General features: G+C 43.2%; 1 protein-coding gene across 3 annotated transcripts; it reads right to left on the bottom strand.

The window, feature by feature from the left end:
- Nucleotides 1–10,003: 10,003 nt before the first annotated feature.
- Nucleotides 10,004–19,572, bottom strand: SGK1 (serum/glucocorticoid regulated kinase 1). 3 transcript variants are annotated; one of them, XM_039530102.1, is made up of 12 exons: nt 19,431–19,572; nt 15,802–15,877; nt 15,296–15,371; nt 14,586–14,690; nt 13,956–14,039; nt 13,710–13,841; nt 13,334–13,446; nt 12,989–13,112; nt 12,543–12,638; nt 12,095–12,250; nt 11,900–11,989; nt 10,004–11,192 (listed from the first exon to the last, which is right to left on the bottom strand). In XM_039530102.1, the coding sequence occupies exons 1-12, from the start codon at nt 19,462–19,464 to the stop codon at nt 11,025–11,027; spliced, it is 1,254 nt and encodes a 417-aa protein (XP_039386036.1). In that variant the 5' UTR covers nt 19,465–19,572; the 3' UTR covers nt 10,004–11,024. The 3 variants fall into 3 exon arrangements, with proteins under 3 accessions (XP_039386036.1, XP_039386037.1, XP_039386034.1); XM_039530103.1 differs by lacking the exon at nt 19,431–19,572 and adding an exon at nt 17,404–17,532; XM_039530100.1 differs by lacking the exon at nt 19,431–19,572 and adding an exon at nt 16,050–16,249.
- Between the last annotated feature and the right edge of the window lie 3,894 nt (nt 19,573–23,466).

Below are 23,466 nucleotides of genomic sequence, written 5' to 3'. Positions count from 1 at the left end.
CCCCTACCTCCTGCCCCAGATCAGTGAAAGTGAGTGAAGGTGGGAGAGAGTGAACCACTGAGGGAGGGGGAATGTAGTGAGCGGGGGGCAGGGCCTGAGGGAAGGGGCAGGGCCTCAGGTAAGGGGAGGGACTATGGTGTTCAGTTTTGTGGGATTAGAAAGTTGGCAACCCTAACAAGGCAGTGGGCATGAAGACTGCCTGACACTGCTTGTGGCAAGAGACTTTGAAAAGCTCCCCCGGAAGGGAGATCACAATGTGACCTGTCTGGAGGGCTGAGCCATGAAGCAGCCATACTGAAGATCCGTGAGCTGGAGGAGAGCTGTGATGGTGGAAGAGAAGAAAGGGGTGCTGAACTGGGCAGAGTTAATCCCCAGAATAGCCAGAAGGGGATGCCACCCAGCAGCGAGTAGAGGAGCCCATTACACTCAAGTAAGAGCTATCTTACTGGGCTCTTGGTAGCACAATGGTCCATCTTTGTTGCCCCAACAATTGCAATGGGGCACCTCTGGGATTAAGGTGTTGAGGGTCTTTTTCGGATCTAAACAATATATGCTAAGGAACTGGGAAGGGGCTGAGGAGAAGGTGCAATGTCTCCTGCAGAAATGGTGCTGGCTCCTTCCTGGACACTCTTTTCAGGAGCAGATTTTAATTGCCAACAATCTTCTTGTCTCAACCTCATGGCACGAGCTAGTGTGGCTGGACCCTGCCTCGGGCCTTTGGGGCCAGATTCAATGGCATATTAACCATTTTTTCCCTAATAATTACCACTGATTTTTACCATTGTACCCTGCATTGCATCTCTTGCTGTTAGATGAAGGGGCACAGTGGCTCATTGATTTAATCAGCAGGGTGTCAGCCTTTCGCCTCTCGTCCATGCACCTCTTGCTGTACTCCTGTACTCTGGCTCTCTGCTGGCCTGGCAGTCTCTTGCTTTTTCTCTCCTCCATTGCACTGGTGGGATGGGCTTTGATGCTCACCTATTTTTGTTGGAACCTGGTTGATTACTGTCTAGATTTGCTTTCATTCTATAATGGCCATAACACCTGACGACTTCTGCAGAGTGTGCGACCGGACCAGGCATTTTTCAGTTTATGACTCTTGGAAGAGCTGCTGTTTTTTAACCCACTTTTTCCTGATGAAGTACTTTCCTCCAGGAGCCCATTTTCTGCCTTTACTCAGGCTGGGTTGACCAAGCTGTACCACCTGATTGTTCCTAGTTGGTTAACCGAGAAGTCAGGACAGCTCTTGCTGTTTAGACCAAAATCTAGCCTCTGTGTTTTTTGAATAAGGTCCACTCTGAATTCCAGGCAGTGCTCCCTCTGCAGGCTACTCAATATCCGTAGGAAAGTTTTTTCAGGGGTAGTTCTTCCAGGAAGGAATCCTGAGTCCACCCCACTTCTGTTGATGAGATCCTTGAGCAACCAGGCAGATTGTTGTCCTGGAAGGGGTTGGTGAACATTCCTTTTGCAACCATGACCAAGAAGGAGCTCTATGACATGTGTGTCAAGCTGCGGTATTATGCCACCCTCTCTGATCTCCCTGATTCAGCCTGAAGGATGCCCCTGTCCTTGGTTGACTTTATATCCCCGGCTTGGAGGACACTGTACAAACCACTTTTTTTTAAGTGCTCCAGTATCTTGCAGTGGAGTATTGTAGTATAGTATTGTAGTAACCAAGCATTTTGTGCACCATATTACCCCTGAGATGTCTGCACAGTGCTCCTTCTGTTTGGCTTCAGACAGTGTTCAATTTTATCCTACATTACCCTCGTTTGATTCCTCTTTGTGGTTTTTTTAGGGGGGGTTTTTTGGTTTGTTTTTTTGCAGTAGCTTTTCTGAGGGTTAGAACTGGTTTTCTCCAAGCCTCTCTTTGTTCTTGGAGTGAGATACAGTGCTCACATTCAGCCATTTTCATGCCTGGCTAACTTTTTGCTGGATCATGCAAAACCAGCTGTTTTGAAATCTCACCAGAACTGAATGGCCAGGGTAGAGTGGTATGATGTGCTAGGGCTGTTCAGTGCACTGACTGTGGCCTGGCTGCAGACTGATTACGCCTTGTATAAATTGACTTTTAACCTGGATACTTTTCAGTTGACTTTGTTAATATTTTGAGTGAACTTGGTGGTGATGCTATAGTGATCCTTGTATAACATACACTTAAGAGGTTTGCTTTATTGTATTGATATTATTTGTGTAGATATTGTAATTTTATAACATTTAAAATAGTTTTGAATGAAATTTTATGCAAATAAAGGTGTTTTTGTCATGTCTTTCTCACTCTGTCATTCTTTTCCCCCTCTCTGAAATATTAATTGAAAATAAATGTCTAAAATAAAGGATTTTTTTTCTTTTAAAATTAGTTTTTAAATCTATTTGTTTCCACACATTTTAATTATTTTTCTATGGCTCCTTGCTTGGAATATCTAGAACAATAGGGGCTCTATTTTTTGCAGCCCTTTGCAGGATATGAGAGAAGGAGTTACTCCTATCCAGGGAAGTAGGGGAGTTGGAAGTGGGCCCCAGCATTTTTCAATTACAGGTGCTGTATGCTACCAAAGTGATGAACTGAAGTTGGGAATAAGCCAAAACACTGACTGTGAACAGTTCCAAACTTTGCAACCTACTCTTACTTTTATAATGGGCTGAAACAAAACCCTGAGTCTGAACATCCCTGAACACTAAGGAAGTTTAGATCTATGTTCATATTTTCTGGCTCACTCCCTGTTTAGCATTAACCTAACCCAGCATGCATATTTCGTAACTATTGGTTAAAATAAATATATGGGGTTCCATGACCCTTTAAGAAAAGACGTTCCCTTAAATAGAGCAGGTGCAATCCATGTTAAGATCATCTCCATTTATCAGTGTATCTCAGCACAGATGGACATCAACCAAAATTGCATGACATATATTTCTTTTCTACAAGTCTACACAAATGCTGTTTTTAGAATATATAACTAAATCTAGATAGTACAGCTCTCAGCAGGATGCCTACTCTATATGATATATATATAGTATGCCTGGGGCAAGGATAGCTGCACAGCTGCTGTCAGAGATATGTGTGCACGTTTGCATGAGCTAATGGGCTGGTTTCCCTGGGAGCAGCAAAAATGGTAACTGACATGTGATATACCTTTTGAACAATTTATAACCAGTGTACTATTGATCTTCTCCTTTGATAGAAGAGTGTCTAGTCTAATTTTCTGACCCCCAGAAGAACAGTTCAGACAATTCCACTATAACAAATGCTTCTCCATAACTTTCAGAAAACGGGTCATGAGGACAGACTTCTAAGGATAGTAGGTGAGCTATTCACAAGCACCGAAATGAAGAGATGCAGTCTAAGAAACTTTGGCTGAAGCCCTGCAAACATTTATGCACATGCTTAACTTTATGCACTCCGGAGTGGCAGCCGGGGATGTTGGGATACCCCTCAGCGTGAAAGCATGAGCGGCAATTTATAATGAGGTGTATTCCTGAAATCCCTCTCCCATTAGGGATGGTCTGAGACAGTATTCTCTGAAGTCAACGAAAAGATTCATACTGACTTTACTGGGTGCTGGAGCAAACCCAAAGTCCATCACACCAAGCAATGAAATCTTCCTAGGAAAGGGCAAGGGACAATTGAGGGTGCCTGCTGTTTCTGTCCATTGTTGCCCATCTGCTGCCATCTAGAGTTGGATGTCAATGCCTGGTGCAGGGCGGGAGCAGATGAGTACAGTTTTAATAGTAATGAGGCATTTTATGTCTCAAAGGTGTTCCTGAATTCCTCCATTTCCAAGCTGCAGTAGACAAACAATCCTTGATGCAGCTGGTGTGTCAAATGTAAACGTCAGCGAGGTAGTCTTGCAATGGTCTGAAAGGTGGGTGCGACCAGTGATGGATGTTGCTAAAGATGCTGCATCTGAGGTGGGATTTGTCTATGCAATGGCACATTATCAGGTAAAAGAATTGTCCTTGACTAGACAAACTCTATATGGAAGGGGAGTTAGAACTTTTGGTGAGAGGTCCTTTGGCCCTCACCTATTGGCAGCTTAAATAATCTATTTGTGGAAGAATAATATGGAATTATTCCATGACGTATGAGCTAACAGCTCTTTGTATTACTGAATATTAGCAACTCTTCCAATCTTTCTTTTCCAGAAAAAAATTAGACTATATATTATAATGACCACTGGATGTCACTCTTGATCTAAATTCAGCTTCACTAGTGCAAACTATCTCAGCAGAAAACAACAATGAATGCCTGGGATAGAATTAAACCAAGGTGACTGGTTGGCTCTGAGGATTGGTAATGGGATAAATCAATTTCTTCACCTCTGGGTAATTGTAGTTAGCAGATAAGTAGCAACTAACAGTTGTTACAGCTTGTCACATGCTTGATGGTCAAAGGAATTTACTATCTAGTGTCTAGTGAACAGGCACTAAAAGTGCCACCACAACAATTCATACTCAATATCATCCTCTTTGACAGTCCCTGCAGGATGGTTAAGGACTGAATGGACATAGATTCTGAATTTCTGTCTTACCTCCAATGTCTTTATGTAATACACAAGAAACTATGACTATTAAACCACTTGAACGCTCAAAGACACCAGAAATGTTTCTGGCACCAGAACAAGTCCCCTGCCAAATTTCAAGCCCTTGCTCCAAAGCATAGAAGCACTAGAGCATCTCAACAAAATTTTACAATTTTTTTATCAGGACAAAACAACATATTTTCCCCTAATCTCATTGTCAGAGGTGGATGGACCATTTTTGTGGAAACTTGCCTCAAAAAAATCCAGTCTGAGGCACACACCTGGTATGAAAATTTTCAGGCCAGATAGTTAAATTTTGGCAAAGTTATAAGTAAATAAAAACAGGATGTTATAATGGGAAATATAAATAGTGCTAGCCTATAATAATGTCCCTCACACACCATATCACACAAAATACTTTAGAAGAGCATTTGTGGAACAAAATATACTAATCTTAGGTTATGGAATACCTAATTCATTTTCAAAGGAATGCATACACTGTACAGAGAAAAGGAATACAGATTGGATCAAAATACCTTTAATTTGTATTTTGTGTACTTAAATATTTGTCAGTGCTCCCTTAACCTAATCCACCAAAAAAAGTATATCCAGACCCACACTATCCTGATTAATACAATTACGAAGTGTATTGAGTCTGCAAATTGCCAGAACTCCATTGACTTTAAAGGAATTGCAACAATTTATAGCATTAGTCCATTAATTCCATTTTATAGTTGAACCATATTGAGGTTAAGGACTTGCTTAAAGTAACACATGAAGCCGGTGGCAGACTAGTTTTCCAGACTCACTGGCCTAGATCTTCAAAGGTATTGTCATGCCTAATTCCCATAGATTGGCACCTAAATACCTTTAGGATCTGGGCCCTGTCCTTTATTTTAACCCCTAAACCTTCCTTTTCTTTAGAATAAATCAGTTTCCCCCATATCATTTAGCATGATTGACTGGGCATTCTTTAAAAAGTAATTGGGGCTGTCAAGAGATTAAAAAAACTAATTGCGATTAATTGTGCGATTAATCACACTGTTAAACAATAATAGAATACCGTTTATTTAAATATTTTTGGATGTTTTCCACATTTTCAAATATATTGATTTCAATTATAACACAGAATACAAAGTGCACAGTGCTCACTTTAAATTTATTTTTTATTACAAATACTTGCACTGTAAAAAACAAAATAGTATTTTTCAATTCACCTAATACACCTCTACCCTGATATAATGCGACCTGATATAAGGCGGGTTGGCATACAAAGCGGTAAAGCTCTGACACACTGCTCTGAGCAGCATGTAAAGGGTGCCGGGCCAGGCCGGGGGTTGGATAAGGGGCAGAGGGTCTCAGGGGCGGTCAGGGGCTCCCCCCCCAGGGTCTGGGAGGCAGGAACTGTGGGAGGGCACTTTGGGGGGCCCCGCAGTCCCAGAGTAGCCCAGGGGATTAGTGGGGGGCCGGGAGCAGCCTGCTCTGCTTCCCTACTCTGGCCCTAGCCGTTTTGCTCGGGGGAGGGGGTTTGGGGGAAGGGATCCCCCCACACTCCCCAGCAGCGACAGAAGTGGAGCAGCCCGGCCCCAGCCAGCTCCCAGCCGCAGTGCTCCACTTCCCACCACAGGTGACTACGGGGGGGCGTCCTTTTCCCAACCTCCCCGCACTCACCGGAGGCGGGAAGCGGAGGGCCGCTGCTGGGAGCTGGCAGGGTGGAGTGGGCTGGGGCCGCGTCACTCTGCTTCCCGCTGCAAGTGGGTGCGGGGGCATCCTTTCCCCAACCTCCCCACACTCACTGGCAGTGGGAAGCAGAGCACCGCAGCTGGGAGGTGGCAGAGTGGAGCAGGCTGCAGCCAGGCTGCTCTGCTTCCCGCCGCTGCTGGTGAGTGCCTATCGGGGGGGGATAGGGGTTGGAGCAGTCAGGGGACAGGGGAGTTGGGTAGGGGGTGGGGTTCTGGGGGTGATTAGGGACGGAGGTCTCTGGAGGGGGTGGTCAGGGAACAAGAAACAGGGGGGGCTAAAGCAAGTTTGATATAACGCAGTCTCACCTATAACATGGTGAGATTTTTTGTCTCCTGAGGATCGCGTTATATCAGGGTAGAGGTGTACAAGTGCTGTAGTGCAATCTCTTTATCATGAAAGTTAAAGAGATGTAGAATTATGTACAAAAAAACCTGCATTCAAAAATAAAATAATGTAAAACTTTAGAGCCTACAAGTCCACTCAGTCCTATTTCTTGTTCAGCCAATCGCTCAGACAAACAAGTTTATTTACATTTGCAGGAGATAATGCTGCCTGCTTCTTCTTCACAGTGTCACCTGAAAGTGAGAACAGGTGTTCGCATGGCACTGTTGTAGCCAGTGTCAAAAGATATTTACATGCCAGATGCGCTAAAGATTCACATGTCCCTTCATGCTTCAACCACATTTCCAAAGCACATGAATCCATACTGACGATGGGTTCTGCTCAACAGCAATCCAAAGCAGTGCAGAAGCATGTTCATTTTCATCATCTGAGTCAGATGCCATGAGCAGAAGGTTGATTTTCTTTTTCGGTGGTTCGGGTTCTGTAGTTTCCGCATTGGAGTGTTGCTCTTTTAAGACTTCTGAAAGCATGCTCCACACCTCATCTCTCTCAGATTCTGGCAGGCACTTCAGATTCTTAAACCTTGGGTCCAGTGCTGTAGCTATCTTTAGAAAACTCACATTGGTACCTTCTTTGCATTTTGTCAAATCTACAGCACAAGTGTTCTTAAAATGAAAAACATGTGCTGAGTCATCATCCAAGACTACTATAACATGAAATATATGGCAGAATGTAGGGAAAATAGATCTGGAGACATAACGATTCTCTCTCAAGGAGTTCAGTCACAAATTTAATTAATGCATGATTTTTTTAACGAGTGTCATCAGCATGGAAGCATGTTCTCTGGAATGGTGGCCAAAGCCTGAAGGGGCATACAAATGTTTGGCATATCTGGCATGTAAATACCTTTCAATACCGGCTACAAAATTCCCATGCAAATACCTGTTCTCACTTTCTGGTGACATTGTAAATAAGAAGCAGGCAGCATTATCTCCTGCAAATGTAAATAAACTTGTTTGTCTTAGCGATTGGCTGAACACAAAGTAGGACTGAGTGGATTTGTAGGCTCTAAAGTTTTACATTGTTTTGTTTTTGAGTGCACTTATGTAACAAAAAAAATATCTACATTTGTAAGTTACACTTTCACAATAAAGAGATTGCACTATAGTACTTGTATGAGGTGAATTGAAAAATACTTTTATTTTGTTTATCATTTTTACAGTGCAAATATTTGTAAAAAAAATAATATAAAGTGAACACTGTACACTTTGTATTCTGTGTTGTAATTGAAATCAATATATTTGAAAATGTAGAAGAACATCCAAAAATATTTAATAAATTTCAATTGGTATTCTATTATTTAACAGTTCAATTAAAACTGTGATTAATTTTTTAATTGCGATTAATTTTTTTGAGTTAATCATGTGCGTGAACTGCAATTAATCAACAGCCCTAAAAGTAATTAAACATGACAGACTCAGATTTTCCCTTCATATATGGCTGCCATATGTTACATTCTGAGAGAGTAAAGTGCAAACAGGCTATTCACTTTTCTTTTAATAATAATATTAAAATAAAGATATGCTTGGAAACACTAAAATTTGTAGACACACCTACACTGGAGCTATAATGTAATTAGCCAAAGAATTGTAAACATGCAGAATTACAAATAGATTTTCTAAAAAAAATCCCAAACTACTCATTAAAAGCTGCACAGAGGCCTATGACTCACTTAAGTCCCACTTTTCTTTATCACTAACTTCTCTAGTGTTTTTCCTGAAAGCTAAAGGAAGTATTTAGATTGCTTTTGTTACTTTAGAGCTGCAATTCAATGCTTGCAACTTCACACTAATGCAGACACAGTAAGGCAAAGCCAGTGTGCACCACAAAATATACATTATTCATTTATTTTTAACAGGTGCAGTTTCACTTTAATCATACACAAATTGATTAAGGATATTAGTAACATTTTGATAATATCTTAGTAATTGGAATCCTCGTTACACCAGTGTTGTGTGTGCAAATTGTGCATTGTCCGATTTTGCAAGGGTCATTTGTGCACAGCTGAAAGTGTAATGTTGTAAACTCATTTCTTTTCTGCAGTGTTAATGTATTAAAATAATTAGCACACATGGGCCAGATCCTTAGCTGATGTAAACTGACACAGCTCCATTGGAGGACCTGGCCTTTTATGTGTAGCTGAAGTTAAAAAGCTTTAAGTACATTTGTGTAGTAGGTAAGAAAAGAAAGCTTTAATTGTCTCTTCCCTTGTAAGTACCAGAAATAGTTTCTTCTATTAATAAGTTTTGCTCATACTACTTTTATTGAATGGCTTTATTAGCAAATAAAGTTGCCCAAATGGGTTTTGTGTACAAATTATTGGCATGATCCTGAGGTGCTGAGTACCATCACCTGTTGAAGTCAACAGGAGATGATGACAGTGAATAAAACACAGGTGTTCAGCCTCACATCATCTATCACTTATGTGCAGAAATGGAAGCTGAGTTGGGACCTCACTGAGAGTTTCCTTAAAATTTCTTCTACTGAAAGACGAAACACTGTCCCTTTGAAGCCTAAGCCTCATTCAGTGGCATGAGCTCATGTTGTTCAGCTCAGTTTCAGACATGTTCCCACCCCAGAAATTAAATACTTGTTCAGTTGAGTTTGCTCCAGGAGAAAAGTCTACTTGCCAATTGACCTAGGCCTTGTCTGACTACACTAGAAAAATCAGTACAGAACAAACACACTTGAGCAACCACCCGGATGGGCAGTAGCATTGATGTAAGCATGGCTGAAGTGTTTAACCAAATGAGTCATGAAAATCTACTCTATGTTTCCATTACAGGGTGGTAAGATACCTGAGCCCTATCTACACTAGTGCTTTGGCCAAAGCACAGCTTTGCTGTTGTAATGCTAGTACTGATTGTGTAGTGTAGATGAACCCAGAAAGTGTCTATGAAAGGGCATTAGAAAGGATGAGGCCAGAACAAACCCCCTCAGCATCAGGCACCATCTCCCATGGTAATTATACTTAGTGTTTGTGTATACTAGAAAGTTGTCTCACTTTAGCAGTACAACCCCTGAGACCTAACAGTTGTACTGGTGTAGGAGTGCTTGTAACAGTATAGCTATTCCCATAGGGGAAGAATATACAGGTAAGGCACCTTTACACCGGTCTAACTGCATCCACACAAGGACTGTTATTAGAAATCACAAACCTAATCAAAAGTTATGCCAGTGTAACAAATTTATTTTTGACTTCAGCTAAGGCTTAGTCTAGACTAGAGATAAAAAAAAGTCTGGATTTCCTTTTTAAACCCTTGAAAAAAGCACAAACTTGACTGAATTTGTGATGGAAAAGGTGTTTTTTTTAAATGAAAAAACCTGACAGTTTACAGAAATGTTCAAGATTTTACTGCAAACCAATGGGTTTGGTCACCAAAAAAAAAAAAAAAAAAAAAGTACATAACCATGTTAATTACATTACACTGATGGTGTACATTACAAGCCAGGCTGTAAGTTTAAATATACATCTAGAGTTTCAACTGAATGTACAGACTTTTTTTTTTTTTTACAATACATACAATGCAACACCCCACCCCACCCCCAATAATGCCCACTTTACAGATGACAATTTTAAAAAACAAACAAACAAGAAATAAACCAACAGCTTTGACCAACTGCAGCTGGGGCATTTTGGTCCATAAAAACCTTTCTAAAAATAGAAACTTTTCATAGCAGCAATGCTTTCTTCAAGCATTTGGATATAATTAATTGTGAGCCCATTTCAATAATTTTAGTTAACTGTATATTTACAAAACAAAATCAAATTCTACACTTAATTATCTTCCAAATATGGAAGAAACAAACAATGCCCCACATTGTAGTGTCCTGCAAGTGTCACACTGATGCTTTAAACTAAGTCCCTCTGTAGTATGCATATCACACTCATACCATTTGTTCACATAGTAAACCCACATAACTGAACTGCGAAACACTCTGCAACAGGAAACGTTTGGAGCTTAACTTGATCTCATCAGAAAAAAGGCACATTTCATAAAATCCTCGTCACATCCAGGTCTTGAGGCAAGGCTTTTCAGAACATTATTTCCAAACAGCAGGTTATTATTCCTACAATCTACCATAGCAGGCTATGGCAACAGTCATGTCTAATGTTCTTTCCCAAGGAGATAGCACCACTTTGGGGGAAGAACAAATCAAAATGCTTGTAAGCTTGTTTAGAGGAGTTATGTGCTGTTCAAAAAAAAAGCTTCCAGCAAACAGTGTAGTTGAAATTAAGGCTGCAAAGCTGCCATGGTGGAGATGTGCAAATTCTGTTTCAAGATGACTGGTCAACTGGCAGCTCAGCCAGGAGGCCAATATAATAATTAAACACCAAGAAGAAAGGAAAACAAATGTTCACAGGAAAGAATCCATGGATGGGGCATATGAAAAGCCCAGAAAGGCTTCAGCAGCTTCCTGGACGCTAGCAGTAATGAGGATACTGTCTGAAGATTGGCCAATAGAGTTGGGGACTGGCTCATCTGTAAACTCGGGGTCAAAGTGTCGCAGATCACTTGGACCACTCTGTGGAAAATAAAAAAAATGAAAACGAGTGTTTAGTCCCCAATCTCCATTTTTCCATGATTTCACAGATCACTTCAAAATGTGAAAACTCTTGTAAGGGACTCAGTGTGTTATCACCTCAGACTCACTGTTTAACAGGCTTGGCCAATTTTAGATTTTTATTTTTATTTTTTTGCATCTTGCTGCATATGGTCTCACTAAAAACAAGCTGATTCATTTTCAGTGTATTGCCCTCTAACTAGCTCCATGCAATAAAAGCAAAACAAAATAATCACTCCACTCTCCTATACTGCAGTTTATGCAGTGGTGCCTTGGCAATTTGCAGTAGTAGACCACATTTAATCAAAAAGCTTTATCTAAATAACCAAGGTGTGCTTGTAGTTGTATACTGTAATTTGACAAAACAGAAATTCTGTTTTGGGGCAGTTATTTAATTTCTGTCTCTTAGTTTCCCCATTTATAAAATCAGTAAGAACTGAGTTCACATGGGTGTGTTCGAGAATAACCAATGTTTATGTAGAGCCAATCTAAGTGCTAGATTTTACTATCCAACTATTTAAAAGAGATAAGGAGAAATATGATAGATTTTTAGTTAGAGCAAAAAAGTATAACTACAGTTTAGCAAGCTGCAGATGGCCTTTGGGCCACACCCTGATGTAAGGGGCAAAAAGCCCTCTCTACATTCTATAATTAGATGTGATACTTACCACATTTGGGTTAAAAGGAGGTGTAATCTTCTTATTAATGAGATCATCCCAGTTAATTGGGGAGAAGAAGATGTGATTCTTAATCTCCATCTGTTAAAGAAAAATTAGATTAATTCAGACAAGAGTAATTGAATAAGAGTGGTGTGATCTAATTATTTCTTATACCATACACAGGAACTACAAAGTTGTACTTACAAAGTCCTCCTTAGCACCAACTCTCTTTGTCCTATCCTTTTGTAACAGGCCTTCCAGAAGGTGTCTAGCAGAATTGGTAATATTTGGTTTCAATTGCAGGGGTTTGTTCAAGATATTGTCATACATTTCTGCTGTGTTCCTGCTGTAGAAGGGGGGCTGTGAGAAAGAAATAAAAAGGTAAATAAGTCTATAAGTGCTTAATAAAATTACACATATATGCATTCTACTGTAATACCACAAGCTATTGTTATCTTAATGTCATGTGCTGCCCTTAATCCATACACAGAATTCTCAGTGAGGATGAGGGCAGCAGAGGACATTGGTCAGGGTCATCTTAATTGAAGCCACAAGTGTAGGTAATAAGTCTGGAATGACTGAAGTATAAAAATGTTTTCCTGTAAGAACTACAGTAAGCTATATACGGGCAACTAAAATATCTGTTACTTACCAGTCCATAAAGCATCTCATACAAAACTGCTCCAAGGCACCACCAATCAACAGTCCTGTCGTAGGGCTGCTTATGAAGAACTTCAGGAGCAAGGTACTGTTAAATAGAAGAACCAGAACCATAATATTAGCCAGAGGCAGAAGAATCTTAAGACAGAAACTAAAACCACACCAAACAAACCTATGTTCTTGAACTACAAGAAAAGCCTCCTAAGCCTATAGTTAAAATGTCATTTATATACACAACAGCTAGCTTGAGAGTAGTTCCCATTGCATAGGGATCATTCTTCACCAGAAAGCTATCATTTTAAGGATCTTACTTTCTCCCACTTATCTATTCCATTGTAACTCTCCATCGGGTGTTCATATTTACTGTTGCTTCATCTACTTTTATCATACAGTTTATAGACAAAAATTAACCATTTCAGAAATCAGAACTAAGCATACCTCAGGTGTGCCACAAAACGTGGAGGTAGTGCCATTGTGTTCTATGTTCTCTTTGCAGAGTCCAAAGTCAGTCAAGATAATATGCCCCTGAGAATCTAGCAAGATGTTCTCTGGCTTCAAGTCCCTGTAGCAACAGAATTAACAGAAATGTTAGTTCTTCTCGGTTAAAAAGTATTCTTAGTATTTTGTGAGCATGTGTATAGATTTTGCAAGTCTTTAAATTCAGATAAAGTATTTTGAAACTAGATGTTTTAAACTAATATATATTGAAATCTACTTTCCACAGATAAGGTACAAAATACGCACATTTATAATCATGCCTAAGCCAAATTACATATTTCTTACCGATAAACTATGTTCAGAGAGTGCAAGTAACCCAGTGCACTGGCTATTTCAGCAGCATAAAACCGTGCTCTTGGCTCCAGGAAGCAACGTTCCCTCTGGAGATGGTAGAATAACTACAGGAGACAGAAAGAACAAGTTCTGTAAATGGTGCCAAAGCTGGTTAACAATGCATTTAATTAGACTTGACATATATAGCTAAAAAGAACAATAGCAGGAAATGGCCTAATGATCCTCTAGCAGTTTGAAACCCGGCAGGCAGACGATGCTAAATCTAATAACTTTTCCCCTTGGAACTTTCTTTTTCATTTTTTAAAAAAAGAAAGATCTATAATACCACTGCGCACGTTAGGAATTATTTCATTCACTTACTGCTTACCTCTCCACCATTGATGTAGTCAAGGACAAAATACAATTTGTCTGCAGTCTGGAAAGAAAAGTGGAGCCCAACCAGGAAAGGGTGTTTCACATTTTTCAGCAGGACATTGCGCTCTGACATTATGTGTTTCTCCTAGAAATAGGGAGGGGGGGAAAAATCAGTATTTAGTTACAAAGTTTGCTAACTTGTAGTAATTAACTAAATTTGGTAGCTGCATTGCTGTATTGTGAACTAGGCAATGCTTACCTCCTTCTTTTTCAGGATTGCTTTCTTCTGCAGTACTTTAACAGCATAGAATTCTTCTTCGGCCTTATGCCTTGCAAGGAGAACCTGAAAGTGGTTAAAAATCCCATTACTTTAATATGTTGGAATACCAAATAGAATATAAACACAGCTGGGTGAGACTATATCCAAAGCCCTTTATGCTACCACTGAGTGCTATTACCACTCTATGCTATCAGCTGCATGTGGAAGCATTTTGCTAGCAATGTCTAGCATTATCAGCAAAATGCCAGCCAGAAAGGCTGTGCATATCAACTTCAAAGGTTTTGTTTGTTTTTTTTATGGCTGATTCTCCTGGCTTCAAAAGCTACCCTACCCCCACTCCTGCATAAAGGATCAACCCCAATGAATTATCCTTGCACTTGCTCTCCTTAACTAAAGCACTCTGCCCCACCTATCCCCTTCAGGGCAAGCAACTTCCTCCTCAAAGCTGTGAAGTGCCCTCCTGACAGTGAAGCACTGGGAGGACATATGTAGAAATTTTGCCACTCTTGTTACTAAAGCAGATTGGCTATAACCCCATCCCTTAAACAATTATATGCAATGCAATAGCAGCTAACTAACCAAATTAAGGTGGAAAGAAGTAGAACGTACCTTTCCAAAACTTCCTTTTCCGATAACCTTTAAGAAATGAAAGTCTGATGGTGTGGCATGTGGGTTGGATGATGGACCAAGATTGATCTGCTGTGATGGGCTGGGCTGTAATTTTATAAAATACATTTGTTAAAAGATGTTTATTGGAAATTCTTGACCACACAGGGTTTTTATATAAATCTAATCATGGATTTAAAGATAAAACTTTAGTTGGGTACATTAAATAAAGTCTATGTCCTTTTCCTCCAAAGTTAGCATCAGATTACATTAAACTGTTTTTGTACCACCTCAAATGACAAATTATGAGAACAATGTGCCTTACTTTAAAATCTCATTGAGGGCTTGGCTGCTTTCCATATTTAGGTGTTATGTAATAACATATCATTTAAAAAAAGCATGGACTTTTTTCATACAGAAAAGGTATGGGTTTTATTCTAAATTGGTAACTCCTTTTTGAAGTTACATTACTGCACTGTGAACTGAACTAAAAGGGACACTTGTTAGGTTGCTAATTTACAGAAAAGCTATTTTTAAACATGTTTCTATTACTGAAAATGATTCACACAATGAAAAGTGACAAAGAGTCCTGTGGCACCTTATAGACTAACAGAAGTATTGGTCTATAAGGTGCCATGGGACTCTGTCGCTTTTTACAGATCCAGACCAACACGGCTACCACTCTGATACTTCACACGATGAAGACTACTTACTGGAGGGGAAGGATTGGCATTCATAAATTCAGGCTCTTCAGGCTGGGAGATCTTCAAAATAGACTGAACTTCAGGGCTGCAAAGATTAGAGAGTATATTATTGGAACAGTTGCCCTGTGCAACAGGCAGATACATCTCACCTCTAGGGGGCATGCAACCATTCTACTTATTAAGAGTAAGTTTCAGTTTGGCAGAGTACTGGAGACAGTCTATTCATTTCAGAACTAAACTGAAACAGGAAAAAGGAACAAACTTGTGCAAAGACACGAACTGTTTGTTCTATACTTAAAGGTGAGTTATGGGATGGGTGGGTCTTTAGAAACTAAAAATAACCCCGAGCTCTCTGGGTTTTATCTATGCTAACTAAACTCAGTAGTTTGTTATATAACTAATAATATTATAAGAACAAAACTATGTTGTGACAATCATTAATACATAAATCTTTCCATCATTAAAATGCAAGTATCGATTTTCAGATCGATATGTACAAAACTGCTGCTACTTACTGCTTGCACGGGTAGGAGCTGGTGGCTATTTTTTGAATGAAGTCATTTAGCCCCATTCGTCTCTGTTTCATGAAAGCTGCAAATAAAAATAAAAGCGTTACGATAGGATATCCCAAAACGTCGTTTTTAAAAAAAAGAGAATCGGATACTTTGTTCTGACTTTCCGGTTCAAATTAACGATGCCGTCCAAAATATCTGTACCCCCAGAGGAGAGACATGGCCACCCCATCTTTCTTCTTCAGACTCACCGATGAGTATTGCAACAACTCCCCTCATCTTGGAATACGTTAATGTGGGTCCAGAAGCTTCGGCTCTGACTGTCATTGCGGAGCTAAAATGTGGGTTAGTGAAGAATAATCCAAGCTGATGAATGAGTTAGTCCAGGGGAGCGTGGGCTGCTCTATGTCCAGCCAGTGATCAATGCAGTTCTGCTGCCGGGCTCGCTGAAGGGGTTTATATAGAGACCTCGCCGAGGGGGGAGGAGGGGGAGGAGCCAACTCAGAACAACAATGCGGAAGAGGGAGTCTGGCTGCCAGGCGCCCAGAACTGCTTTGACTCGTTCAGCTGGCGCCCGGCCCCTGGCGCTGCCCCGCCCGGCCTGGCTTCTTTGACGTTCGAAGAGCCGGGGAAGGAACCGGCCGGCAGGAAGCGGAACGCTCCGCAGCGGCGGCCCGGACGCGGCGGCATTCCAGGGGTGTGCATCGCCATGCAGTACAATACAGCGCTCAGTCCCCCTCACCCAGCCCCAGGGGGAAGGCGGCGGGTAGTCTTCCGCCTCGCTGCACACACAAACACAAGCATGCACCGGGCTGGCTCGAACGGCGCAGCACCAGGTGCCTGTCCCTTTTCTCCTGCATCCCTTTCCATGAGGCTTTGAATTGTGACAAAACTGAGAAGTTAGCAGCTTTAAAAAGGATGCAAAATGTTTGTGTTCCAGCTAGGGTGACCAGACAGCAAATGTGAAAATTTGGGGGTGGGGGTAATAGGAACCTATATAAGAAAAAGACCCAAAAATCGGGACTGTCCCTATACAACCGGGACATCTGATCACCTTAGTTCCAGCCCTAGCTTTTCTATGGCCTTCTTGCAGGCTAGCTAGCTCTGGGAACTGTATCTCAGTACCATCATAGACTATCAGGGTTGGAAGGGACCTCAGGAGGCTAGCTAGTCCAAACCTCTGCTCAAAGCAAGACCAATCCCCAACTAAATCAAGTTACTGGAACAAGGTTACTGTGTGTTATGCCCTGGCCCGTTTTTTTCGCTTCAGAAAGTTCAGCGAGTGAACCCTTGGAGTCAGCGGATACTTGCGGCTCACCTCTATTGCGCTGAGCCCAATGCACTTCAATAGGGGGAGGCAAAGGAATGTTCATTAACTAACTGTCCCTGTTCACAGCTTGCAAATGTTGGCACCTCATCGCTCAAAGCAAACAACTTCAAAGGGGGCCTTTGTCTCTATGGCTGGAGATCAGTCAGCTGTTGTCATTCTATGTCACTCGGGTCACACCATCCGATTAATGGGGAGAGCCACCTGGATGCACCACTCATGTAACTAACCCCCCTCCCACGCCTAGTTACAGCAACACATTGATCGGCGCTTCTTACCAAGCCCAGTTAGAAGCAAAAACTCCCTTTCTCCTGCGCGGTCAACTCTTCCAGCCTGAGCTGTTTTTCGCTATGGGATTGTGGCTTGTTTTGCCCTGTGCGGAGGAGAATGTCTTTCGGCAGCAGCAGCAGCAGCAGCAGTTTGAGCTGCTGCCTGGGGTGAAGGGCGATAAGAAACTCTGACGTTTCCTTGAAGGAGCCGCAATGACTCAGGAGAACAAGATTTCCTGCCCGGCTTTCAGGAGAACAAACACATGCCCCTTGTGTACATTGCCCGGATCCCGGCCGGGACGTTACAGAAAATGCTTTTTAATGCTTTGGGCCGACGAGGGAAACAGCCAACGAAACACGCAACCCCCTAGGGCTTGGGAGAGGAGGGGGAAGGAAGGGAAAGGGGGGTAGGGGTGTGGAGCTCATGGAGGTGCACATACAGTTTGCGTTTGCAAAAGAACAAAAAGGCCTCCTCGAGCTGAGATTTCAGTGTCATTGGCGACCAGTCTGGGCCTGGGTTCACTGTTGCCTTGCAGTGGCACCGGGCAACGCGTGGGTTTTGGTTATGAAGGGTCTGCGGAGGGACGCCCGGTGACCCTGGGTGGGGGTGACACGCTAGGGGGTGCTGGGTGCACTTGGGAGGGTGACTGACAGTCTTGCGGGGTGGGGAAAGCGTGGGGGGAATGGGGGCTCCGTTTCAGGGCTAGCTGCGGCGGGCCACATCCCGATTCACTTCATTCATTGCAGTTTTGAAGAAGTGTCCTTAAAATTGTGAAATCCCCCCCAGGTTATACTGCGCATCAGAGGCGGGTCGGACTTTCCATCTCAGCAGGATTCTTTGTGCTTCAGCTTGGAATATGATTAAGCTGCAACATGCCCCCCCCATTATTTTTGCCCCCCCTGTGTGCATCCTCCCCCACCCCATCACCATTGACCGGCATGCCCCTACAGCTCTTTCATTTGTGTCTCTAAGTACTCTCTAAAATAGAGAGAGACCTAGCACCAAGCAAATGGGGGGCGGGGGGTTACATCAAATCAAGCTATGCAGTTCTCTGCTGCTCTGAGACTGCAATTCGGTTTAAAGAGAGTTGAGAGGTAATGGGAATACGAATGGCCCGGGTGGGAAATTGCGCCGTCCATACGCAGCAAGTGGTTCGAAGACAGCACAGTGCTGGATAAGAAGTTTGAAGGCAGAGAATGAAGGAGTTGCTACCGGCCGGCTCCTCACCCTCACGTGTCTCTAGAAGGGCTCCCCACACCCTTCCCCAGACAGATCCTGGAACCTGAAATTGGGTCTCCTCTCCTAGCGTGTAAAGAGCTTTCGGAACGAGAGGAAACAGCCACGCCAAAGCCACAACTGGCTTTGGGGAAAGGCGGGGTCGCGGAGCTGGGGCAGTTCTGCTCAGTTCCTCCGAGCTCCGGTTTCTTCCACTCCTTGCTTTGCCTAGCTGGGTTGCAAAACCGCCTCTTCTGGACTAATCCGAGCAAGGCAACATCGCAAGTTCCAATCGTTTGCTAACGCGGCGGAGAAGCATTCCTCCCGCCACATGCCATTGCTGCACCCCGCAGCACCCGCCCCCAGTCCCCCTGGCCCAGTCCTCGCCCCATCCCAGCGCCCACACAGGCTTTCCCTGAGACACCTCTGCCAGGGGCTCTTGTCAAGCCTGTCCTGGCTGCACCGCAGCTCTCGAGCGCCTTCCCCCTGTTCCTGCTTGGCTGCAGCAGCCGCTCGCTTGCAAACACCCGTTGTCAGCATTGCTCTCTCACTGGTTCCCCGCAGACCCCTGTCTCACGCCACCCCAGTTAAAGAGCAACAAAGCAGGAATTGCAGCCTCGGTTCAGTCACTGTTGTCCCACCCTGGTTTTCAGGTCTCCTTCCTCTTTTGGTGAAATGGTAATTAAAGTCCTTATCAAATGTCAGGTACTCAGCCTCCTCTGCTCTCCAGCCAGGAATGTCATTGTTACCACTAAAGGTTTCTTCTCAGAGCCTTAGACAAGCCAGAGCGAGATTGTAACAATTTTAAAATTAAACCAACCTCTTAATGAAGCCTTCTCTTCTTTGCCTTTCATTTCACTCTCCCCCTCTTAAGATCCCACCACAGTAGGTTTGAAACAGGGCTCTGGTGCTCTGGCTGGGTTCTTATGTATTGCTATAATCCCGAATAACCTCCCTCCTTGGCCAGCCTGGAGCTGAAGGGAAGTGGTGAGAAAGTAGCGGCTGATTTTGCTCGCTGGCGCTGCCCAGTTTATGAACCCCATATTCAAGGTGATTTACATATAGATCAGTAGAGTTCAACATTGGCCACGCTGTACACTCTGCCCCGTTGCAACACAACCCTGAGAGTTACAGTAAACACCGGTTTATTACAAACCGGTGCGGCAACTAGAAATGCAGGTCTTCTGCTGTAATTGACCTGTCAGCAGCAGTCACCCGGGGCGAATTCCCCGCGGCCAGTCCCGCAGCCCGCAGCAAGCACACACAGGCTCCATGCCCAAGGGGCGAGAGTTTGCTGCCCGCCCTCCACCGTTTGCCAGTTGGCTGCCTGTCAAAACGATCAAAGAGTAAAGAAGCGGAGTCGCCGTCGTGTTAGCTGTCGGGACGGAAAAGGAACAGGGGCCAGGCTCTTTGGCTTGGTGGGACACCTCCCCCTCCCCTCACTTCCATCCTCTTTCTGCAGCAGGAGGAGACAGATGGGCTCCTGGGCTTATCGTTTGAAAGAACAGAGTGGAGTTGTTGAGACTGGCGTTCCCTGCCCACCGGATAGCGGACGGATGGAACAGGCGCCCCCTGTCCAATGCTGGCATCTAAATACTTCCGAACAGGAAAGAGATAGATATATCGGGCTCTCCCTCCCGCCATGTCTGTTGCCCGGTTGTAGCCTATTGAGGTGTCTTTTCCTCTCTCGCTGCCTCTCCCTGCGCACACAATAGGCACATGTCCCCCGTCTGCAGACAAAGTCGCCAGCGTGTTCTGTAGCACCATTGCATCGCTGCGTCATTGGCATTTGGCCAGTAGGGGGAGATGATGCTTTCTCCCGTGGAAGAAGAACCATAAAGCATGTGTATGGGTGGGATTTTTAAATACTGCTATAATCAATCCCCAATGGTAATCTGTACATGTAACATGGCAGACTTTCGAACTGAGAAGCCGTATTCCTTAAAGCCGAGGAAGAGACACATTTGTTTCTCTTTATTTAGTAGATCGTTTTCATTGAGGACTCAGTGAAGGTTTAGAGCTGTCTATCACGCACTTGTCTCTTCAATTTTGGATTAATCCCAAAGGAAAATAACCCATAGAGAAACAAAATCAACATATTGCCACGGCCCCTGCTCAGATGGCATAGTGATGGGTCCAATATAATAATACAAGATAGACATGTCCCTATATTTAGTTTCCAACACAATTAATCCTTTCTTCATTTTAAAAGATCAGTCTAATCTTCTGCCTATACCTATTTTAAAATTATATTTCCATGGCAAAAGTCTTGAACGGTATGTAGGAATGTGCACAGTCACCTATATGAGAGGAATTATTATTTTTTATAATTTACACAGCATTTCCAACCCCAGGCAGTCAAAAATCAGTAGTCTGGTCCCTGTAAAATCCTGAGATTGATTTAGGAATCATGAGATTTTTAAAAAGTAACTGAACGGTTCCTTTTGTTTCTCTTCTGGTTTTTGAGCCTTGGGATATGTCTACACAGCAAAGAAAAACCTGCATCTAGCCTGTGCCAGCCAACTCGGGCTTCCGGGGCTCGGGCTGCAGAGCTGTTTCATTGCTGTGTAGACCTCCAGGCTTGGGCTGCAGCCTGAGCTCTGGGACTCTCCCACCTTGCAGCCATAGCCCTGCAGGCCTGATTCACCTAGCACGGACCAGGCTGGGTGGGTGGCTGGGTGTCTAGTTGCTGTGTAGGAATGTACTTGTTACAAACTAGATAAAGCAAAAGAGCCAAATAAATATAATAATGCCTCATACTTATATATCACCTCCATCTGAGGGCCTGAAAGCTCATGACAAATAGTGAATTAAGACTCCTGAACTAATACAATATTCATTTTAACGGGTAAGGTGCTAATGTTTTCGTATTTACAGAATTGTCAGATAAAAAAAAAGATGGACTACTCAATTAACAGCGGAAATACAATTGATTTGATTTGACTGTAATATTATAAGCACGTCATAAAACAGGACTTTTTCAAATAAGTGTATCTCATGTCAAAGTGTCAAAGGGATATTGTTGTTGTTATTGTCATGCCTAAAGGCAAGGATCAGGACTGGGACCCCATTGTACTGAGCTCTCTAAAACATATAGCAAGACACAGCCTCTACAGAGCTTGCAATCTTATTTGAAAAGAAGGCATAACAAATAGGTTTAGCAATCAATAGAAGGGAGACAGAAGCAGAGGACAAGGGTAACAGTGATAGCATCCCACTATTACATAGCTTAACTGGTGCACAATTTAAATACAATAAGGATGTGATGCAATTTGTCCCACTGAATGAACACACAGTTTACATTTAAACAAGAACTGTTTCCTGGCTTTGGACAAGGGACCTATGCACATGAAAGCATCCTCTGCAGCTGTTGGAAGCATATGTGGAAGCTATATAGGCTTCTCACCTTAGAGCAGCATTTCTCCAATGCAGCCACTGTGGTGGCCATATGTGGCCACCAGCAACTCTTTTGTGGCCACGACAATATCCTGGGCAGTGATGGGGGTGGGGGATGAAGCAGTAGCTTCTCCTCTTCCTATTGCTCCTGTATGCACCTTGTCTGCCTAATCAGCAAGAGTTGGTGGCTGCACTCTGAGGCCACCAAAAAATTTGTCATGAGACCCCCCTGCCTTAGAGGATGCTCACTATTTAGAGGGCTGTTTCCCTTAATCAGAGGTGAAATTAAGCCGGTACGGTTTGGCACAGCGTACCGGCAAGAGCTGGTACGTCGTGCCGGACTGGACCGGCTTCCGCGGTGGTGATTTAAAGGGCCCAGGGCTCCCGCCACTGTGGGGAGCCCTGGGCCCTTTAAATCCCTGCTGGAGCTCTGGCAGCCAGGCTTGGGCGGGGATTTAAAGGGCCTGGTGCTCCGGCCGCTGCAGGGAGCCCTGGACCCTTTAAAGCGCTGCTGGAGCTCCGGCAGCCAGGCTCAGGTGGGGATTTAAAGGGCCCGGTGCTCCTGCCGCTGCGGGGAGTCCCAGGCCCTTTAATTCACCCTGCAGCTGGTAGCTCTGGGGTGATTTAAAGGCCCTGGGGCTCCCAGCCATAGCCGGAGCCCCAGGGCCTTTAAATCTTGAAAGGCCCCGCCTCTTCCGGTTGAGGCCATGCCCCCGCTCAGGACTCCGGCGTACCCGTAAGTCCTTTAAGTTACTTTCACCCCTGCTCCTAATGTAGCTACTATTTAATGCTGGTTAGTCATGATAAGCCTGTCTTTGACTACCCTTTTCCCAGGGAAGCTCACAGCCTCCACCCAGTCAATATGACAACTTGGCTCCTGGGAATGATGCTAGTAAATATATTGACCTCTCCTCTCCTTGAGCTGCTGTGCAACTCCCTCGCCATTTAAGCCTCAGTTCAGAAAGGGATTCAAATGAGATATGTGTTGTCTACCTTGTTGAATCATGTCCTTTGTTGTTAGGTTCTAAGCAACTTGATTGAACTGTACCTAGAATAGTTTGGCCTTCTGTGACAGAGACAGTGCAAAATTCTGCAGATATTTTCTGCAATATTGGTAGGATTTTTTTTAAAATGTACAGACTGCTTTCTATATGTATATGTTAGAGAAGATAACGTTGAGGAACAGTGCCTTCTGTGACAGAGACAGTGCAAAATTCTGCAGATATTTTCTGCAATATCATGCCCTATGTGTTAACTGCACAGAGATAGAGTCTAGGCCTTGGTCTGTCTTGCTCTTCAATTACATTAATAATATCATTGGCTCTGGACACTACAAGCAGAGATTGCACTTCTATTACCTTCTCTTCTCTGAAGTAAAAGCTGAAAGTTTTATCTTCTTACTGTAAGTCCCTACTGAACACACTCTCATCTCTGCCCTTATAATTTAGTTTCACACGCAG

Source organism: Mauremys reevesii, linkage group 3 (genome assembly GCF_016161935.1).
Source record: "Mauremys reevesii isolate NIE-2019 linkage group 3, ASM1616193v1, whole genome shotgun sequence".
Classification (NCBI taxonomy): Eukaryota; Metazoa; Chordata; order Testudines; family Geoemydidae; genus Mauremys; species Mauremys reevesii.
Note: the sequence above shows the minus strand (reverse complement) of the source record. Positions and strands in the feature narration are given on the sequence as shown.